The sequence below is a fragment of the Eucyclogobius newberryi genome, unplaced genomic scaffold (genome assembly GCF_026437365.1).
Source record: "Eucyclogobius newberryi isolate DKJ021-1_F unplaced genomic scaffold, fEucNew1.0.hap1 SCAF_26, whole genome shotgun sequence".
In the NCBI taxonomy this organism is placed as follows: domain Eukaryota; kingdom Metazoa; phylum Chordata; class Actinopteri; order Gobiiformes; family Gobiidae; genus Eucyclogobius; species Eucyclogobius newberryi.
This window is the reverse complement of record NW_027315901.1, coordinates 838,217-860,585: the sequence shown is the minus strand read 5'-3', so window position 1 is coordinate 860,585 and position 22,369 is coordinate 838,217. Positions and strand designations below refer to the sequence as shown.

At 48.6% G+C, this 22,369-nt stretch overlaps 1 protein-coding gene across 1 annotated transcript in view; it reads right to left on the bottom strand.

Annotated features, from left to right (window-relative positions):
• Positions 1-2,395: 2,395 nt before the first annotated feature.
• Positions 2,396-22,369, bottom strand: part of myl2a (myosin, light chain 2a, regulatory, cardiac, slow) — a 119,672-nt gene continuing 99,698 nt past the window's right edge. Inside the window, exons 2-7 of the mRNA XM_072459720.1 lie at positions 13,023-13,115; positions 11,624-11,699; positions 3,476-3,580; positions 3,296-3,374; positions 3,099-3,147; positions 2,396-2,617 (exon numbers count right to left, since the gene is read on the bottom strand). Of these exons, the coding sequence (XP_072315821.1) occupies positions 2,513-2,617; positions 3,099-3,147; positions 3,296-3,374; positions 3,476-3,580; positions 11,624-11,699; positions 13,023-13,115 (507 nt within the window). The 3' untranslated portion in view covers positions 2,396-2,512. The remainder of the gene's footprint in view (positions 2,618-3,098; positions 3,148-3,295; positions 3,375-3,475; positions 3,581-11,623; positions 11,700-13,022; positions 13,116-22,369) is intronic.

The window sequence follows — 22,369 nt, the reverse complement described above, 5'->3', positions numbered from 1 at the left end:
GGACCTGGTCTGGACCTGGTCTGAGCCTGGTCTGAGCCTGGTCTGGACCTGGTCTGGACCTGGTCTGGACCTGGTCTGGACCTGGTCTGGACCTGGACCGGACCCTGGACTGGACCTGGTCTGGACCTGGACCTGGACTGGACCTGGTCTGGACCTGGACCGGACCCTGGACTGGACCTGGTCTGGACCTGGTCTGGACCTGGTCTGGACCTGGACCTGGACCTGGACCTGGACTGGACCTGGTCTGGACCTGGACCGGACCCTGGACTGGACCTGGTCTGGACCTGGTCTGGACCTGGTCTGGACCTGGACCTGGTCTGGACCTGGTCTGAGCCTGGTCTGAGCCTGGTCTGGACCTGGTCTGGACCTGGTCTGGACCTGGACCGGACCCTGGACTGGACCTGGTCTGGACCTGGACCTGGACTGGACCTGGTCTGGACCTGGACCGGACCCTGGACTGGACCTGGTCTGGACCTGGTCTGGACCTGGTCTGGACCTGGACCTGGACTGGACCTGGTCTGGACCTGGTCTGGACCTGGTCTGGACCTGGTCTGGACCTGGTCTGGACCTGGTCTGGACCTGGTCTGGACCTGGTCTGGACCTGGACCTGGTCTGGACCTGGTCTGGACCTGGTCTGGACCTGGTCTGGACCTGGTCTGGACCTGGTCTGGACCTGGTCTGAGCCTCAGAGTCAAATCTTGGTTGAAAAAATACAAAAGAAAATGTAAAACAATTGAAACATTTTATTAAACAAGTTCAGACAAGAAAAGGACATTTTGTAAATCGTCTTTAACCAGGACTAAACCAGGACTAAACCAGGACTAAACCAGGTCTAAACCAGGACTAAACCAGGACTAAACCAGGACTAAACCAGGTCTAAACCAGGACTAAACCAGGTCTAAACCAGGACTAAACCAGGACTAAACCAGGACTAAACCAGGACTAAACCAGGACTAAACCAGGTCTAAACCAGGACTAAACCAGGACTAAACCAGGACTAAACCAGGACTAAACCAGGACTAAACCAGGACTAAACCAGGTCTAAACCAGGACTAAACCAGGTCTAAACCAGGACTAAACCAGGACTAAACCAGGACTAAACCAGGACTAAACCAGGACTAAACCAGGACTAAACCAGGACTAAACCAGGTCTAAACCAGGACTAAACCAGGTCTAAACCAGGACTAAACCAGGTCTAAACCAGGTCTAAACCAGGACTAAACCAGGACTAAACCAGGTCTAAACCAGGACTAAACCAGGTCTAAACCAGGTCTAAACCAGGACTAAACCAGGTCTAAACCAGGACTAAACCAGGACTAAACCAGGACTAAACCAGGACTAAACCAGGTCTAAACCAGGACTAAACCAGGTCTAAACCAGGACTAAACCAGGACTAAACCAGGACTAAACCAGGTCTAAACCAGGACTAAACCAGGTCTAAACCAGGACTAAACCAGGACTAAACCAGGTCTAAACCAGGACTAAACCAGGTCTAAACCAGGACTAAACCAGGTCTAAACCAGGTCTAAACCAGGACTAAACCAGGACTAAACCAGGTCTAAACCAGGACTAAACCAGGTCTAAACCAGGTCTAAACCAGGACTAAACCAGGTCTAAACCAGGACTAAACCAGGACTAAACCAGGACTAAACCAGGACTAAACCAGGTCTAAACCAGGACTAAACCAGGTCTAAACCAGGACTAAACCAGGACTAAACCAGGACTAAACCAGGTCTAAACCAGGACTAAACCAGGTCTAAACCAGGACTAAACCAGGACTAAACCAGGACTAAACCAGGTCTAAACCAGGTCTAAACCAGGACTAAACCAGGTCTAAACCAGGACTAAACCAGGTCTAAACCAGGTCTAAACCAGGACTAAACCAGGACTAAACCAGGTCTAAACCAGGACTAAACCAGGTCTAAACCAGGTCTAAACCAGGACTAAACCAGGACTAAACCAGGACTAAACCAGGACTAAACCAGGACTAAACCAGGACTAAACCAGGTCTAAACCAGGTCTAAACCAGGTCTAAACCAGGACTAAACCAGGTCTAAACCAGGTCTAAACCAGGTCTAAACCAGGACTAAACCAGGTCTAAACCAGGTCTAAACCAGGACTAAACCAGGACTAAACCAGGTCTAAACCAGGTCTAAACCAGGACTAAACCAGGACTAAACCAGGTCTAAACCAGGTCTAAACCAGAGGTCGTAGATTTGGGCTTCTTCATGTTGATGATGTCACTCTCAGGATTATTCTGACAAAGGAAATCTAACGGCCAAAACTCATGATCGTTTCTGCTGGAAAATAAAGCCGATCCTGATGTGCTGAAAAGGGGAAACATCTCTCTGGTTTGAGGCAGGTCTAAACTAGAATTTTCCTGGTCCTGGTCCCGGTCCTGGTCCTGGTCCTGGTCCCGGTCCTGGTCCCGGTCCCGGTCCTGGTCCTGGTCCTGGTCCCGGTCCTGGTCCTGGTCCTGGTCCTGGTCCTGGTCCTGGTCCTGGTCCTGGTCCTACTCCTGGTCCTTCTCCTCTCCGTGAGTGATGATGTGGACCAGGTTGTTGTAGTCCAGGTTCCCGGCCACATCTGGAGGGAAAGCAGCGAACATCTGCTCCATCTGAACAAGAGAAAAGTGTCAGATGCCCCTCCCCCTGTGTCACATGCCCCTCCCCTGTGTCACATGCCCCTCCCCCTGTGTCAGATGCCCCTCCCCCTGTGTCAGATGCCCCTCCCCTGTGTCACATGCCCCTCCCTGTGTGTCAGATGCCCCTCCCCCTGTGTCACATGCCCCTCCCCCTGTGTCAGATGCCCCTCCCCCTGTGTCAGATGCCCCTCCCCCTGTGTCAGATGCCCCTCCCCCTGTGTCACATGCCCCTCCCCCTGTGTCAGATGCCCCTCCCCTGTGTCACATGCCCCTCCCCCTGTGTCAGATGCCCCTCCCCTGTGTCACATGCCCCTCCCCCTGTGTCAGATGCCCCTCCCCCTGTGTCACATGCCCCTCCCCCTGTGTCAGATGCCCCTCCCCCTGTGTCACATGCCCCTCCCCCTGTGTCACATGCCCCTCCCCCTGTGTCAGATGCCCCTCCCTCTGGACTCACCTCTTCAGTGGAGAAGCGGTCAGCCTGAGTGGTCAGCATCTGTGTCACGCTGGAGAAAAAACAGTCACAGATGAATCACCTTGAGCTGCTTCTCTTTGTGCTCTTCCTGTTCACGCTAGCTTTAGCCACGCCCCTCACAAACACACTTTGTGATTGGCTGAGAACAAGAACGAGGATATTCCCTGTTCTGGACTCACTAGTCTTTCCGTAGAACTCCTTTTCCCTCCGGGTCGAAGACTTTGAAGGCGTTCAAGATGGTTTCCTCTGGATCGGCCCCTTCAAACGGAACAAAGAACACGTCAAGAACACGTCAAGAACACGTCAAGAACACGTCATCTCTGACTCTGGGAACGATGGAGATCTTTTGTGCTTTTCACCTTTGAGTTTCTCTCCGAACATGGTGAGGAACACGGTGAAGTTCACGGGACCTGGAGCTTCTTTGAGCATCTCATCGATCTCCTCCTGCTTCACGTTCAGACGCCCTGAGGAACAAACACACACGTGAGCAGGAGGAACACGCTAACACAAACACACACGTGAGCAGGAGGAACACGCTAACACAAACACACACGTGAGCAGGAGGAACACGCTAACACAAACACACACGTGAGCAGGAGGAACACGCTAACACAAACACACACGTGAGCAGGAGGAACACGCTAACACAAACACACACGTGAGCAGGAGGAACACGCTAACACAAACACACACGTGAGCAGGAGGAACACGCTAACACAAACACACACGTGAGCAGGAGGAACACGCTAACACAAACACACACGTGAGCAGGAGGAACACGCTAACACAAACGCACACGTGAGCAGGAGGAACACGCTAACACAAACACACACGTGAGCAGGAGGAACACGCTAACACAAACGCACACGTGAGCAGGAGGAACACGCTAACACAAACACACACGTGAGCAGGAGGAACACGCTAACACAAACACACACGTGAGCAGGAGGAACACGCTAACACAAACACACACGTGAGCAGGAGGAACACGCTAACACAAACGCACACGTGAGCAGGAGGAACACGCTAACACAAACGCACACGTGAGCAGGAGGAACACGCTAACACAAACGCACACGTGAGCAGGAGGAACACGCTAACACAAACACACACGTGAGCAGGAGGAACACGCTAACACAAACGCACACGTGAGCAGGAGGAACACGCTAACACAAACGCACACGTGAGCAGGAGGAACACGCTAACACAAACGCACACGTGAGCAGGAGGAACACGCTAACACAAACACACACGTGAGCAGGAGGAACACGCTAACACAAACACACACGTGAGCAGGAGGAACACGCTAACACAAACACACACGTGAGCAGGAGGTACACGCTAACACAAACACACACGTGAGCAGGAGGAACACGCTAACACAAACACACACGTGAGCAGGAGGAACACGCTAACACAAACGCACACGTGAGCAGGAGGAACACGCTAACACAAACGCACACGTGAGCAGGAGGAACACGCTAACACAAACGCACACGTGAGCAGGAGGAACACGCTAACACAAACGCACACGTGAGCAGGAGGAACACGCTAACACAAACACACACGTGAGCAGGAGGAACACGCTAACACAAACGCACACGTGAGCAGGAGGAACACGCTAACACAAACGCACACGTGAGCAGGAGGAACACGCTAACACAAACGCACACGTGAGCAGGAGGAACACGCTAACACAAACACACACGTGAGCAGGAGGAACACGCTAACACAAACACACACGTGAGCAGGAGGAACACGCTAACACAAACACACACGTGAGCAGGAGGTACACGCTAACACAAACACACACGTGAGCAGGAGGAACACGCTAACACAAACACACACGTGAGCAGGAGGAACACGCTAACACAAACACACACGTGAGCAGGAGGAACACGCTAACACAAACACACACGTGAGCAGGAGGAACACGCTAACACAAACACACACGTGAGCAGGAGGAACACGCTAACACAAACACACACGTGAGCAGGAGGAACACGCTAACACAAACGCACACGTGAGCAGGAGGAACACGCTAACACAAACGCACACGTGAGCAGGAGGAACACGCTAACACAAACACACACGTGAGCAGGAGGAACACGCTAACACAAACACACACGTGAGCAGGAGGAACACGCTAACACAAACGCACACGTGAGCAGGAGGAACACGCTAACACAAACGCACACGTGAGCAGGAGGAACACGCTAACACAAACACACACGTGAGCAGGAGGAACACGCTAACACAAACGCACACGTGAGCAGAAGGAACACGCTAACACAAACGCACACGTGAGCAGGAGGAACACGCTAACACAAACGCACACGTGAGCAGGAGGAACACGCTAACACAAACGCACACGTGAGCAGGAGGAACACGCTAACACAAACGCACACGTGAGCAGGAGGAACACGCTAACACAAACGCACACGTGAGCAGGAGGAACACGCTAACACAAACGCACACGTGAGCAGGAGGAACACGCTAACACAAACACACACGTGAGCAGGAGGAACACGCTAACACAAACGCACACGTGAGCAGGAGGAACACGCTAACACAAACGCACACGTGAGCAGGAGGAACACGCTAACACAAACGCACACGTGAGCAGGAGGAACACGCTAACACAAACACACACGTGAGCAGGAGGAACACGCTAACACAAACACACACGTGAGCAGGAGGAACACGCTAACACAAACGCACACGTGAGCAGGAGGAACACGCTAACACAAACGCACACGTGAGCAGGAGGAACACGCTAACACAAACACACACGTGAGCAGGAGGTACACGCTAACACAAACACACACGTGAGCAGGAGGAACACGCTAACACAAACACACACGTGAGCAGGAGGAACACGCTAACACAAACACACACGTGAGCAGGAGGAACACGCTAACACAAACACACACGTGAGCAGGAGGAACACGCTAACACAAACACACACGTGAGCAGGAGGAACACGCTAACACAAACACACACGTGAGCAGGAGGAACACGCTAACACAAACACACACGTGAGCAGGAGGAACACGCTAACACAAACACACACGTGAGCAGGAGGAACACGCTAACACAAACACACACGTGAGCAGGAGGAACACGCTAACACAAACACACACGTGAGCAGGAGGAACACGCTAACACAAACACACACGTGAGCAGGAGGAACACGCTAACACAAACACACACGTGAGCAGGAGGAACACGCTAACACAAACACACACGTGAGCAGGAGGAACACGCTAACACAAACACACACGTGAGCAGGAGGAACACGCTAACACAAACACGATCAGGTGAATTCCCGCCTAAATCAGAAGAATCCGGCCTAAAAGTGAAGCTGAAAAACGTCTCCTGCATTTGTAACGTCTAGATTCTCCTGTAACTCCTGCTCACAGCAGGTCCTAAAAGCTCCATAAAAAGCTTTAACTGGTTCAAAATGCAGCAGCAAGATTACAAACAGGAACTAAAAGAAGAGAGCACATGACGCCGGTGCTGGAGTCTCTTCACTGGCTCCTGTCCAGTTTAGAATCACATTTAAACTCCTCCTCCTGACTTACAGAGCCATAAATGACATGGCCCCTCCCACCTCAAAGATGCTCTAGAACCATCTCATCCAATCAGAGCTCTTCACTCTCTAAATGCTGGTCCCAAGAGTCTCTAAAAGCACAGTAGGAGGTAGAGCCTTCTGGTGGTCCCAAGAGTCTATAGTCCCAAGAAACTGGTTCTCCTCCTGAAGAACAGGTTCTCCTCCTGAAGAACAGGTTCTCCTCCTGAAGAACAGGTTCTCCTCCTGAAGAACAGGTTCTCCTCCTCAAGAGCCGGTTCTCCTCCTAAAGAACAGGTTCTCCTCCTGAAGAGCCGGTTCTCCTCCTGAAGAACCGGTTCTCCTCCTGAAGAACAGGTTCTCCTCCTGAAGAACCGGTTCTCCTCCTGAAGAACAGGTTCTCCTCCTGAAGAACAGGTTATCCTCCTGAAGAACCGGTTCTCCTCCTGAAGAACCGGTTCTCCTCCTGAAGAACAGGTTCTCCTCCTGAAGAACCGGTTTTCCTCCTGAAGAACAGGTTCTCCTCCTGAAGAAGAGGTTCTCCTCCTGAAGAACTGGTTCTCCTCCTGAAGAACCGGTTCTCCTCCTGAAGAACCGGTTCTTGTCCTGAAGAACAGGTTCTCCTCCTGAAGAACAGGTTATCCTCCTGAAGAACTGGTTCTCCTCCTGAAGAACAGGTTCTCCTCCTGAAGAACAGGTTCTCCTCCTGAAGAACAAGTTCTCCTCCTGAAGAACCGGTTCTCCTCCTGAAGAACCGGTTCTTGTCCTGAAGAACAGGTTCTCCTCCTGAAGAACAGGTTATCCTCCTGAAGAACTGGTTCTCCTCCTGAAGAACCGGTTCTCCTCCTGAAGAACTGGTTCTCCTCCTGAAGAACAGGTTCTCCTCCTGAAGAACCGGTTCTCCTCCTGAAGAACCGGTTCTTGTCCTGAAGAACAGGTTCTCCTCCTGAAGAACAGGTTATCCTCCTGAAGAACTGGTTCTCCTCCTGAAGAACAGGTTCTCCTCCTGAAGAACAGGTTCTCCTCCTGAAGAACAGGTTCTCCTCCTGAAGAACTGGTTCTCCTCCTGAAGAACAGGTTATCCTCCTGAAGAACAGGTTATCCTCCTGAAGAACTGGTTCTCCTCCTGAAGAACCGGTTCTCCTCCTGAAGAACAGGTTCTCCTCCTGAAGAACCGGTTCTCCTCCTGAAGAACTGGTTCTCCTCCTGAAGAACAGGTTCTCCTCCTGAAGAACAGGTTCTCCTCCTGAAGAACTGGTTCTCCTCCTGAAGAACAGGTTCTCCTCCTGAAGAACAGGTTATCCTCCTGAAGAACTGGTTCTCCTCCTGAAGAACAGGTTCTCCTCCTGAAGAACCGGTTCTCCTCCTGAAGAACAGGTTCTCCTCCTGAAGAACCGGTTCTCCTCCTGAAGAACAGGTTCTCCTCCTGAAGAACTGGTTCTCCTCCTGAAGAACAGGTTCTCCTCCTGAAGAACAGGTTATCCTCCTGAAGAACTGGTTCTCCTCCTGAAGAACAGGTTCTCCTCCTGAAGAACCGGTTCTCCTCCTGAAGAACAGGTTCTCCTCCTGAAGAACCGGTTCTCCTCCTGAAGAACAGGTTCTCCTCCTGAAGAACTGGTTCTCCTCCTGAAGAACTGGTTCTCCTCCTGAGTAGCTCCAGCTCCACTGTCTCCTTCATGTGGAACTCCTCCAGGTTTATAGTTTTTCACAAAGAGGTTTTGTAGTGTTTCCTGCAGAAGGAGGAGCTAAGGACAGAAGGAGGAGCTAAGGACAGAAGGAGGAGCTAAGGACTGAGGACTCTGGGACATGTGTCTAAGGACAGAGGACTCTGGGACATGTGTCTAAGGACAGAGGACTCTGGAACATGTGTCTAAGGACAGAGGACTCTGGGACATGTGTCTAAGGACAGAGGACTCTAGGACACGTGTCTAAGGACAGAGGACTCTGGGACACGTGTCTAAGGACAGAGGACTCTAGGACATGTGTCTAAGGACAGAGGACTCTAGGACATGTGTCTAAGGACAGAGGACTCTAGGACACGTGTCTAAGGACAGAATACTCTGGGACATGTGTCTAAGGACAGAGGACTCTGGGACATGTGTCTAAGGACAGAGGACTCTGGGACATGTGTCTAAGGACAGAGGACTCTGGGACATGTGTCTAAGGAGAGAGGACTCTGGGACATGTGTCTAAGGACAGAATACTCTGGGACATGTGTCTAAGGACAGAGGACTCTGGGACATGTGTCTAAGGACAGAGGACTCTGGGACATGTGTCTAAGGACAGAGGACTCTGGGACATTTGTCTAAGGACAGAATACTCTGGGACATGTGTCTAAGGACAGAGGACTCTGGGACATGTGTCTAAGGACAGAGGACTCTGGGACATGTGTCTAAGGACAGAGGACTCTGGGATATGTGTCTAAGGACAGAGGACTCTGGGACATGTGTCTAAGGACAGAGGACTCTGTGGAGGTGTCCTCTTGGGTGCTGTGGAGATGTCCTCTTGGGTGCTGTGGAGGTTCCTCTTGGGTGCTGTGGAGGTTCCTCTTGGGTGCTGTGGAGGTTCCACTTGGGTGCTGTGGAGGTGTCCTCTTGGGTGCTGTGGAGGTGTCTTCTTGGGTGCTGTGGAGGTGTCCTCTTGGGTGCTGTGGAGGTTCTTCTTGGGTGCTCTGGAGGTGTCCTCTTGGGTGCTGTGGAGGTGTCCTCTTGGGTGCTGTGGAGGTGTCCTCTTGGGTGCTCTGGAGGTGTCCTCTTGGGTGCTGTGGAGGTGTCCTCTTGGGTGCTGTGGAGGTGTCCTCTTGGGTGCTCTGGATTTGTCCTCTTGGGTGCTGTGGAGGTTCCTCTTGGGTGCTGTGGAGATGTTCTTGGACTTGGGACTTTATATCAGACATTTCCACCAGGGCCACATGTCTCTTTGTGTCCACTGTCTTTCCTCTGGCCCTCGGCCCAGACCCAGTGTGGGCGGGGCTAGTTAGCTTATCTGTAGCATTGCTAACCCAGTGCCCGTGTCGTTGTTCTTGAAAGCCTTTCACAGTAAAAGCCTTTCACAGTAAAAGCCTTTCACAGTAAAAGCCTTTCACAGTAAAAGCCTTTCAGAGTAAAAGCCTTTCACAGTAAAAGCCTTTCACAGTAAAAGCCTTTCACAGTAAAAGCCTTTCACAGGAAAAGCCTTTCACAGTAAAAGCCTTTCACAGTAAAAGCCCTTTCACAGTAAAAGCCTTTCACAGTAAAAGCCTTTCACAGTAAAAGCCCTTTCACAGTAAAAGCCTTTCACAGTAAAAGCCTTTCACAGTAAAAGCCTTTCACAGTAAAAGCCCTTTCACAGTAAAAGCCCTTTCACAGTAAAAGCCTTTCACAGTAAAAGCCTTTCAGAGTAAAAGCCTTTCACAGTAAAAGCCTTTCACAGTAAAAGCCTTTCACAGTAAAAGCCCTTTCACAGTAAAAACCTTTCACAGTAAAAGCCTTTCACAGTTAAAGCCTTTCACAGTAAAAGCCTTTCACAGTAAAAGCCTTTCACAGTAAAAGCCCTTTCACAGTAAAAGCCTTTCACAGTTAAAGCCTTTCACAGTAAAAGCCTTTCACAGTAAAAGCCCTTTCACAGTAAAAGCCCTTTCACAGTAAAAGCCCTTTCACAGTAAAAGCCTTTCACAGTAAAAGCCCTTTCACAGTAAAAGCCTTTCACAGTACAAGTCCTTTCACAGTACAAGTCCTTTCACAGTAAAAGCCTTTCACAGTAAAAGCCTTTCACAGTAAAAGCCTTTCACAGTAAAAGCCTTTCACAGTAAAAGCCCTTTCACAGTAAAAGCCTTTCACAGTAAAAGCCCTTTCACAGTAAAAGCCCTTTCACAGTAAAAGCCTTTCACAGTAAAAGCCTTTCACAGTAAAAGCCTTTCACAGTAAAAGCCCTTTCACAGTAAAAGCCTTTCACAGTAAAAGCCTTTCACAGTAAAAGCCTTTCAGAGTAAAAGCCTTTCACAGTAAAAGCCTTTCACAGTAAAAGCCTTTCACAGTAAAAGCCCTTTCACAGGAAAAGCCTTTCACAGTAAAAGCCTTTCACAGTAAAAGCCCTTTCACAGTAAAAGCCTTTCACAGTAAAAGCCTTTCACAGTAAAAGCCCTTTCACAGTAAAAGCCTTTCACAGTAAAAGCCTTTCACAGTAAAAGCCTTTCACAGTAAAAGCCCTTTCACAGTAAAAGCCTTTCACAGTTAAAGCCTTTCACAGTAAAAACCTTTCACAGTAAAAGCCTTTCACAGTAAAAGCCCTTTCACAGTAAAAGCCTTTCACAGTAAAAGCCCTTTCAGTAAAAGCCCTTTCACAGTAAAAGCCCTTTCACAGTAAAAGCCTTTCACAGTAAAAGCCCTTTCACAGTAAAAGCCTTTCACAGTAAAAGCCCTTTCACAGTAAAAGCCTTTCACAGTAAAAGCCCTTTCACAGTAAAAGCCTTTCACAGTAAAAGCCTTTCACAGTAAAAGCCTTTCACATTAAAAGCCCTTTCACAGTAAAAGCCTTTCACAGTAAAAGCCTTTCACAGTAAAAGCCTTTCACAGTAAAAGCCTTTCACAGTAAAAGCCTTTCACAGTAAAAGCCTTTCACAGTAAAAGCCCTTTCACAGTAAAAGCCTTTCACAGTAAAAGCCTTTCAAAGTAAAAGCCTTTCACATTAAAAGCCCTTTCACAGTAAAAGCCTTTCACAGTAAAAGCCTTTCAAAGTAAAAGCCTTTCACATTAAAAGCCCTTTCACAGTAAAAGCCTTTCACAGTAAAAGCCTTTCACATTAAAAGCCCTTTCACAGTAAAAGCCTTTCACAGTAAAAGCCTTTCACAGTAAAAGCCTTTCACAGTAAAAGCCTTTCACAGTAAAAGCCTTTCACAGTAAAAGCCTTTCACAGTAAAAGCCCTTTAGTATTAGTCAAATGTCTGTGATGAGCGTCTGACCGAGAGCGGCGAAAGTGTCTCTGAGGTCGTTCTTGTCGATGAAGCCGTCGCGGTTCTGGTCCATGATGGTGAACGCCTGCAAGAAGAAAAGAGGAGGAGTTTAGTGTGATCATCAGAAGAACCAGAACAGGAACCTTACAGGTCTGTGTCCTGAGGAGGACATCACAGGTCTGTGTCCTAAGGAGGACATCACAGGTCTGTGTCCTAAGGAGAACATCACAGGTCTGTGTCCTGAGGAGAACATCACAGGTCTGTGTCCTGAGGAGAACATCACAGGTCTGTGTCCTAAGGAGGACATCACAGGTCTGTGTCCTAAGGAGGACATCACAGGTCTGTGTCCTGAGGAGAACATCACAGGTCTGTGTCTTAAGGAGGACATCACAGGTCTGTGTCCTAAGGAGGACATCACAGGTCTGTGTCCTAAGGAGGACATCACAGGTCTGTGTCCTAAGGAGAACATCACAGGTCTGTGTCCTGAGGAGAACATCACAGGTCTGTGTCCTGAGGAGAACATCACAGGTCTGTGTCCTGAGGAGAACATCACAGGTCTGTGTCCTAAGGAGGACATCACAGGTCTGTGTCCTAAGGAGGACATCACAGGTCTGTGTCCTGAGGAGAACATCACAGGTCTGTGTCTTAAGGAGGACATCACAGGTCTGTGTCCTAAGGAGGACATCACAGGTCTGTGTCCTAAGGAGGACATCACAGGTCTGTGTCCTAAGGAGGACATCACAGGTCTGTGTCCTGAGGAGGACATCACAGGTCTGTGTCCTGAGGAGAACATCACAGGTCTGTGTCCTAAGGAGGACATCACATGTCTGTGTCCTAAGGAGGACATCACAGGTCTGTGTCCTAAGGAGGACATCACAGGTCTGTGTCCTAAGGAGGACATCACAGGTCTGTGTCCTAAGGAGGACATCACAGGTCTGTGTCCTAAGGAGGACATCACAGGTCTGTGTCCTAAGGAGGACATCACATGTCTGTGTCCTAAGGAGGACATCACAGGTCTGTGTCCTAAGGAGGACATCACATGTCTGTGTCCTAAGGAGGACATTACCTTCCTCTTGTATCTCCGGATCAGAAGTCCGGGGTCCATACTTTGTCCCTCAGACAGAATATTGTTCTTGCTGAACTGGTCCATATGAGTAAAAGTAAAAGTTTTACTTTCCATCAGAACTTAAAGTAACAGTAGTAATAGTAAAAGTAAAAGTAAAAGTAGTAGTAATAGTAATAGTAACAGTAAAAGTAGTAGTAATAGTAATAGTAATAGTAGAAGTAATAGTAATAGTAACAGTAATAGTAATAGTAAAAGTAGTAGTAATAGTAATAGTAATAGTAATAGTAATAGTAATAATAATAGTAATAGTAGAAGTAATAGTAATAGTATTAAATTCCTGACCTCTTTGAACTCCTGGATCTGCGCCTGCTCAAACATGGAGAACACGTTGGAGTTCGCTCCTTCAGCCGAGCGTTTCTTTGCCTTCTTTGGTGCCTTTGAGCAAAACAAACATTAAACATGGTTCCATCACAGGCTCAGACGGGGACTAGAACCCTCCCAAACATTAAACATGGTTCCATCACTGGCTCAGACGGGGACTAGAACCCTCCCAAACATTAAACATGGTTCCATCACAGGTTCAGACGGGGACTAGAACCCTCCCAAACATTAAACATGGTTCCTTTACAGACTCAGACGGGGACTAGAACACTCACAAACATTAAACGTGGTTCCATCACAGGCTGAGACGGGGACTGGAACCTTCCCAAACATTAAACATGGTTCCATCACAGGCCCAGACGGGGACAAGAACACTCCCAAACATTAAACATGGTTCCTTCACAGACTCAGACGGGGACATGGTTCATTCACAGGCCCAGATGGGGACTAGAACCCTCCAAAACATTAAACATGGTTCTATCACAGGCTCAGACGAGGACTAGAACCCTCCCAAACTTTAAACATGGTTTTATCACAGGCCCAGACAGGGACTAGAACCCTCCCAAACATTACACATGGTTCTATCACAGGCTCAGACGGGGAATAGAACCCTCCCAAACATAAAACATGGTTCCTTCACAGGCCCAGATGGGGACTAGAACCTTCCCAAACATTAAACATGGTTCCATCACAGGCTCAGACGGGGGCTAAAACCCTCCCAAACATTAAACATGGTTCCATCACAGGCTCAGACGGGGACTAGAACCCTCCCAAACATTAAACATGGTTCCATCACAGGCTCAGACGGGGACTAGAACCCTCCCAAACATTAAACATGGTTCCATCACAGGCTCAGACGGGGACTAGAACCCTCCCAAACATTAAACATGGTTCCATCACAGGCTCAGACGGGGACTAGAACCCTCCCAAACATTAAACATGCTTCCATCACAGGCTCAGATGGGGACTAGAACCCTCCCAAACATTAAACATGGTTCCTTTACAGACTCAGACGGGGACTAGAATACTCACAAACATTAAACATGGTTCCATCACAGGCTCAGACGGGGACTGGAACCTTCCCAAACATTAAACATGGTTCCTTCACAGACTCAGACGGGGACTAGAACCCTCCCAAACATAAAACATGGTTCCTTCACAGGCCCAGATGGGGACTAGAACCTTCCCAAACATTAAACATGGTTCCATCACAGGCTCTGACGGGACTAGAACCCTCCCAAATATTAAACATGGTTACATCGCAGGCCCAGACGGGGACTAGAACCCTCCCAAACATTAAACATGGTTCCATCACAGGCTCAGACGGGGACTAGAACCCTCCCAAACATTAAACATGGTTCCATCACAGGCTCAGACGGGGACTAGAACCCTCCCAAACATTAAACATGCTTCCATCACAGGCTCAGATGGGGACTGGAACCTTCCCAAACATTAAACATGGTTCCTTCACAGACTCAGACGGGGACTAGAACACTCCCAAACATTAAACATGGTTCCATCACAAGCTCAGACGGGGACAAGAACCCTCCCAAACATTAAACATGGTTCCATCACAGGCTCAGACGGGGACTAGAACCCTCCCAAACATTAAACATGGTTCCTTTACAGACTCAGACGGGGACTAGAACCCTCCACAGCATTAAATATGGTTCCATCACAGGATGACACAGGGACTAGAACCCTCCAAAACATTAAACATGGTTCATTCACAGGCCCAGATGGGGACTAGAACCCTCCAAAACATTAAACATGGTTCTATCACAGGCTCAGACGAGGACTAGAACCCTCCCATACTTTTAACATGGTTTTATCACAGGCCCAGACAGGGACTAGAACCCTCCCAAACATTAAACATGGTTCTATCACAGGCTCAGACGGGGACTAGAACCCTCCCAAACATTAAACATGGTTCCATCACAGGTTCAGACGGGGACTACAACCCTCCCAAACATTAAATATGGTTCCTTCACAGACTCAGACGGGGACTAGAACACTCCCAGACATTAAACATGGTTCCATCACAAACTCAGACGGGGACAAGAACCCTCCCAAACATTAAACATGGTTCCTTCACAGACTCAGACGGGGACTAGAACCCTCCACAGCATTAAATATGGTTCCATCACAGGATGACACAGGGACTAGAACCCTCCCAAACATTAAACATGGTTCATTCACAGGCCCAGATGGGGACTAGAACCCTCCAAAACATTAAACATGGTTCTATCACAGGCTCAGACGAGGACTAGAACCCTCCCTAACTTTAAACATGGTTTTATCACAGGCCTTGACAGGGACTAGAACCCTCCCAAACATTAAACATGGTTCTATCACAGGCTCAGACGGGGAATAGAACCCTCCCAAACATAATACATGGTTCCTTCACAGGCCCAGATGGGGACTAGAACCTTCCCAAACATTAAACATGGTTCCATCACAGGCTCAGACGGGGGCTAGAACCCTCCCAAACATTAAACATGGTTCCATCACAGGCTCTGACGGGACTAGAACCCTTCCAAATATTAAACATGGTTACATCGCAGGCCCAGACGGGGACTAGAACCCTCCCAAACATTAAACATGGTTCCATCACAGGCTCAGACGGGGACTAGAACCCTCCCAAACATTAAACATGGTTCCATCACAGGCTCAGACGGGGACTAGAACCCTCCCAAACATTAAACATGCTTCCTTCCATCACAGGCTCAGACGGGGACTAGAACCCTCCCAAACATTAAACATGGTTCCTTTACAGACTCAGACGGGGACTAGAATACTCACAAACATTAAACATGGTTCCATCACAAGCTCAGACGGGGACAAGAACCCTCCCAAACATTAAACATGGTTCCATCACAGGCTCAGACAGGGACTAGAACCCTCCCAAACATTAAACATGGTTCCTTTACAGACTCAGACGGGGACTAGAACCCTCCACAGCATTAAATATGGTTCCATCACAGGATGACACAGGGACTAGAACCCTCCCAAACATTAAACATGGTTCATTCACAGGCCCAGATGGGGACTAGAACCCTCCAAAACATTAAACATGGTTCTATCACAGGCTCAGACAGGGACTAGAACCCTCCCAAACTTTTAACATGGTTTTATCACAGGCCCAGAGAGGGACTAGAACCCTCCCAAACATTAAACATGGTTCTATCACAGGCTCAGACAGGGACTAGAACCCTCCCAAACATAAAACATGGTTCCTTCACAGGCCCAGATGGGGACTAGAACCTTCCCAAACATTTAACATGGTTCCATCACAGGCTCAGACGGGGGCTAGAACCGTCCCAAACATTAAACATGGTTCCATCACAGGCTCTGACGGGACTAGAACCCTCCCAAATATTAAACATGGTTACATCGCAGGCCCAGACGGGGACTAGAACCCTCCCAAACATTAAACATGGTTCCATCACAGACTCAGACGGGGACTAGAACCCTCCCAAACATTAAACATGGTTCCATCACAGGCTCAGACGGGGACTAGAACCCTCCCAAACATTAAACATGGTTCCTTTACAGACTCAGACGGGGACTAGAATACTCACAAACATTAAACATGGTTCCATCACAGGCTCAGACGGGGACTAGAACCCTCCCAAACATTAAACATGCTTCCATCACAGGCTCAGACGGGGACTAGAACCCTCCCAAACATTAAACATGGTTCCTTTAAAGACTCAGACGGGGACTAGAATACTCACAAACATTAAACATGGTTCCATCACAGGCTCAGACGGGGACTGGAACCTTCCCAAACATTAAACATGGTTCCATCACAGGCCCAAACGGGGACTAGAACACTCCCAAACATTAAACATGGTTCCTTCACAGACTCAGACGGGGACTAGAACCCTCCCAAACATTAAACATGGTTCCATCACAGGTTCAGACGGGGACTAGAACCCTCCCAAACATTAAACATGGTTCCTTGACAGACTGAGAAGGGGACTAGAACACTCCCAAACATTAAACATGATTCCATCACAAGCTCAGACGGGGACAAGAACCCTCCCAAACATTAAACATGGTTCCATCACTGGCTCAGACGGGGACTAGAACCCTCCCAAATATTAAACATGGTTCCATCACAGGCTCAGACGGGGACTAGAACCCTCCCAAACATTAAACATGGTTCCATCACAGGCTCAAACGGGGACTAGAACCCTCCCAAACATTAAACATGGTTCCATCACAGGCTCAGAAGGGGACTAGAACCCTCACAAACATTAAACATGGTTCCATCACAGGCTCAGACAAGGACTTGAACCCTCCCAAACATTAAACATGGTTCCATCACAGGCTCAGAAGGGGACTAGAACCCTCCCAAACATTAAACATGGTTCCATCACAGGCTCAGACGGGGACTAGAACCCTCCCAAACATTAAACATGGTTCCATCACAGGCTCAGAAGGGGACTAGAACCCTCCCAAACATTAAACATGGTTCCATCACAGGCTCAGACGGGGACTGGAACCTTCCCAAACATTAAACATGGTTCAATCACAGGGCCAGACGGGGACTAGAACATTCCCAAACATTAAACATGGTTCCTTCACAGACTCAGACGGGGACTGGAACCCTCCCAAACATTGAACATGGTTCCTTCACAGACTCAGACGGGGACTAGAACCCTCCCAAACATTAAACATGGTTCCATCAGAGGCTCAGACGGGGACTAGAACCCTCCCAAACATTAAATATGGTTCCTTTACAGACTCAGACGGGGACTAGAACACTCACAAACATTAAACATGGTTCCATCACAGGCTCAGACGGGGACTGGAACCTTCCCAAACATTAAACATGGTTCAATCACAGGGCCAGACGGGGACTAGAACACTCCCAAACATTAAACATGGTTCCTTCACAGACTCAGACGGGGACTGGAACCCTCTCAAACATTGAACATGGTTCCTTCACAGACTCAGACGGGGACTAGAACCCTCCCAAACATTAAACATGGTTCCATCAGAGGCTCAGACGGGGACTAAAACCCTCCCAAACATTAAACATGGTTCCTTTACAGACTCAGACGGGGACTAGAACCCTCCACAGCATTAAATATGGTTCCATCACAGGATGACACAGGGACTAGAACCCTCCCAAACATTAAACATGGTTCATTCACAGGCCCAGATGGGGACTAGAACCCTCCAAAACATTAAACATGGTTCTATCACAGGCTCAGACGAGGACTAGAACCCTCCCAAACTTTTAACATGGTTTTATCACAGGCCCAGACAGGGACTAGAACCCTCCCAAACATTAAACATGGTTCTATCACAGGCTCAGACAGGGACTAGAACCCTCCCAAACATAAAACATGGTTCCTTCACAGGCCCAGATGGGGACTAGAACCTTCCCAAACATTTAACATGGTTCCATCACAGGCTCAGACGGGGGCTAGAACCGTCCCAAACATTAAACATGGTTCCATCACAGGCTCTGACGGGACTAGAACCCTCCCAAATATTAAACATGGTTACATCGCAGGCCCAGACGGGGACTAGAACCCTCCCAAACATTAGACATGGTTCCATCACAGGCTCAGACGGGGACTAGAACCCTCCCAAACATTAAACATGGTTCCATCACAGGCTCAGACGGGGACTAGAACCCTCCCAAACATTAAACATGGTTCCTTTACAGACTCAGACGGGGACTAGAATACTCACAAACATTAAACATGGTTCCATCACAGGCTCAGACGGTGACTAGAACCCTCCCAAACATTAAACATGGTTCCATCACAGGCTAAGACGGGGACTAGAACCCTCCCAAACATTAAACATGGTTCCTTTACAGACTCAGACGGGGACTAGAACCCTCCACAGCATTAAATATGGTTCCATCACAGGATGACACAGGGACTAGAACCCTCCCAAACATTAAACATGGTTCATTCACAGGCCCAGATGGGGACTAGAACCCTCCCAAACATTAAACATGGTTCCATCACAGGTTCAGACGGGGACAAGAACACTCCCAAACATTAAACATGGTTCCTTCACAGACTCAGACGGGGACTGGAACACTCCCAAACATTAAACATGGTTCCATCACAAGCTCAGACGGGGACATGAACCCTCCCAAACATTAAACATGGTTCCATCACAGGCTCAGACGGGGACTAGAACCCTCCAAACATTAAATATGGTTCCATCACAGGCTGAGACAGGGACTAGAACCCTCCCAAACAGAAAACATGGTTCCTTCACAGGCCCAGATGGGGACTAGAACCCTCTCAAAAATTAAACATGGTTCTATCACAGGCTCAGACGAGGACAAGAACCCTCCCAAACTTTACACATGGTTTTATCACAGGCCCAGACAGGGACTAGAACCCTTCCAAACATTAAACATGGTTCTATCACAGGCTCAGACGGTGAATAGAACCCTCCCAAACATAAAACATGGTTCCATCACAGGCCCAGATGGGGACTAGAACCTTCCCAAACATTAAACATGGTTCCTTCACAGACTCAGACGGGGACTAGAACACTCCCAAACATTAAACATGGTTCCATCACAAGCTCAGACGGGGACAAGAACCCTCCCAAACATTAAACATGGTTCCATCACAGGCTCAGACGGGGACTAGAACCCCCCCAAACATTAAACATGGTTCCTTTACAGACTCAGACGGGGACTAGAACCCTCCACAGCATTAAATATGGTTCCATCACAGGATGACACAGGGACTAGAACCCTCCCAAACATTAAACATGGTTCATTCAGAGGCCCAGATGGGGACTAGAACCCTCCAAAACATTAAACATGGTTCTATCACAGGCTCAGACGAGGACTAGAACCCTCCCAAACTTTTAACATGGTTTTATCACAGGCCCAGACAGGGACTAGAACCCTCCCAAACATTAAACATGGTTCTATCACAGGCTCAGACGGGGACTAGAACCCTCCCAAACATTAAACATGGTTCCATCACAGGTTCAGACGGGGACTGCAACCCTCCCAAACATTAAACATGGTTCCTTCACAGACTCAGACGGGGACTAGAACACTCCCAGACATTAAACATGGTTCCATCACAAACTCAGACGGGGACAAGAACCCTCCCAAACATTAAACATGGTTCCTTCACAGACTCAGACGGGGACTAGAACCCTCCACAGCATTAAATATGGTTCCATCACAGGATGACACAGGGACTAGAACCCTCCCAAACATTAAACATGGTTCATTCACAGGCCCAGATGGGGACTAGAACCCTCCAAAACATTAAACATGGTTCTATCACAGGCTCAGACGAGGACTAGAACCCTCCCAAACTTTAAACATGGTTTTATCACAGGCCCAGACAGGGACTAGAACCCTCCCAAACATTAAACATGGTTCTATCACAGGCTCAGACGGGGAATAGAACCCTCCAAAACAAAATACATGGTTCCTTCACAGGCCCAGATGGGGACTAGAACCTTCCCAAACATTAAACATGGTTCCATCACAGGCTCAGACGGGGGCTAGAACCCTCCCAAACATTAAACATGCTTCCATCACAGGCTCAGACGGGGACTAGAACCCTCCCAAACATTAAACATGGTTCCTTTAAAGACTCAGACGGGGACTAGAATACTCACAAACATTAAACATGGTTCCATCACAGGCTCAGACGGGGACTGGAACCTTCCCAAACATTAAACATGGTTCCATCACAGGCCCAAACGGGGACTAGAACACTCCCAAACATTAAACATGGTTCCTTCACAGACTCAGACGGGGACTAGAACCCTCCCAAACATTAAACATGGTTCCATCACAGGTTCAGACGGGGACTAGAACCCTCCCAAACATTAAACATGGTTCCTTCACAGACTCAGAAGGGGACTAGAACACTCCCAAACATTAAACATGATTCCATCACAAGCTCAGACGGGGACTAGAACCCTCCCAAACATTAAACATGGTTCCATCACAGGCTCAAACGGGGACTAGAACCCTCCCAAACATTAAACATGGTTCCATCACAGGCTCAGAAGGGGACTAGAACCCTCACAAACATTAAACATGGTTCCATCACAGGCTCAGACGGGGACTTGAACCCTCCCAAACATTAAACATGGTTCCATCACAGGCTCAGAAGGGGACTAGAACCCTCCCAAACATTAAACATGGTTCCATCACAGGCTCAGACGGGGACTAGAACCCTCCCAAACATTAAACATGGTTCCTTTACAGACTCAGACGGGGACTAGAACACTCACAAACATTAAACATGGTTCCATCACAGGCTCAGACGGGGACTGGAACCTTCCCAAACATTAAACATGGTTCAATCACAGGGCCAGACGGGGACTAGAACATTCCCAAACATTAAACATGGTTCCTTCACAGACTCAGACGGGGACTGGAACCCTCCCAAACATTGAACATGGTTCCTTCACAGACTCAGACGGGGACTAGAACCCTCCCAAACATTAAACATGGTTCCATCAGAGGCTCAGACGGGGACTAGAACCCTCCCAAACATTAAATATGGTTCCTTTACAGACTCAGACGGGGACTAGAACACTCACAAACATTAAACATGGTTCCATCACAGGCTCAGACGGGGACTGGAACCTTCCCAAACATTAAACATGGTTCAATCACAGGGCCAGACGGGGACTAGAACACTCCCAAACATTAAACATGGTTCCTTCACAGACTCAGACGGGGACTGGAACCCTCCCAAACATTGAACATGGTTCCTTCACAGACTCAGACGGGGACTAGAACCCTCCCAAACATTAAACATGGTTCCATCAGAGGCTCAGACGGGGACTAGAACCCTCCAAAACATTAAACGTGGTTCCTTTACAGACTCAGACGGGGACTAGAACACTCACAAACATTAAACATGGTTCCATCACAGGCTCAGACGGGGACTGGAACCTTCCCAAAGATTAAACATGGTTCCATCACAGGCCCAGACGGGGACTAGAACACTCCCAAACATTAAGCATGGTTCCTTCACAGACTCAGACGGGGACTGGAACCCTCCCAAACATTAAACATGGTTCCATCACAGGTTCAGACGGGGACAAGAACACTCCCAAACATTAAACATGGTTCCTTCACAGACTTAGACGGGGACTGGAACACTCCCAAACATTAAACATGGTTCCATCACAAGCTCAGACGGGGACATTAACCCTCCCAAACATTAAACATGGTTCCATCAAAGGCTCAGACGGGGACTAGAATCCTCCCAAACATTAAATGTGGTTCCTTCACAGACTCAGACGGGGACTACAACCCTCCAAACATTAAA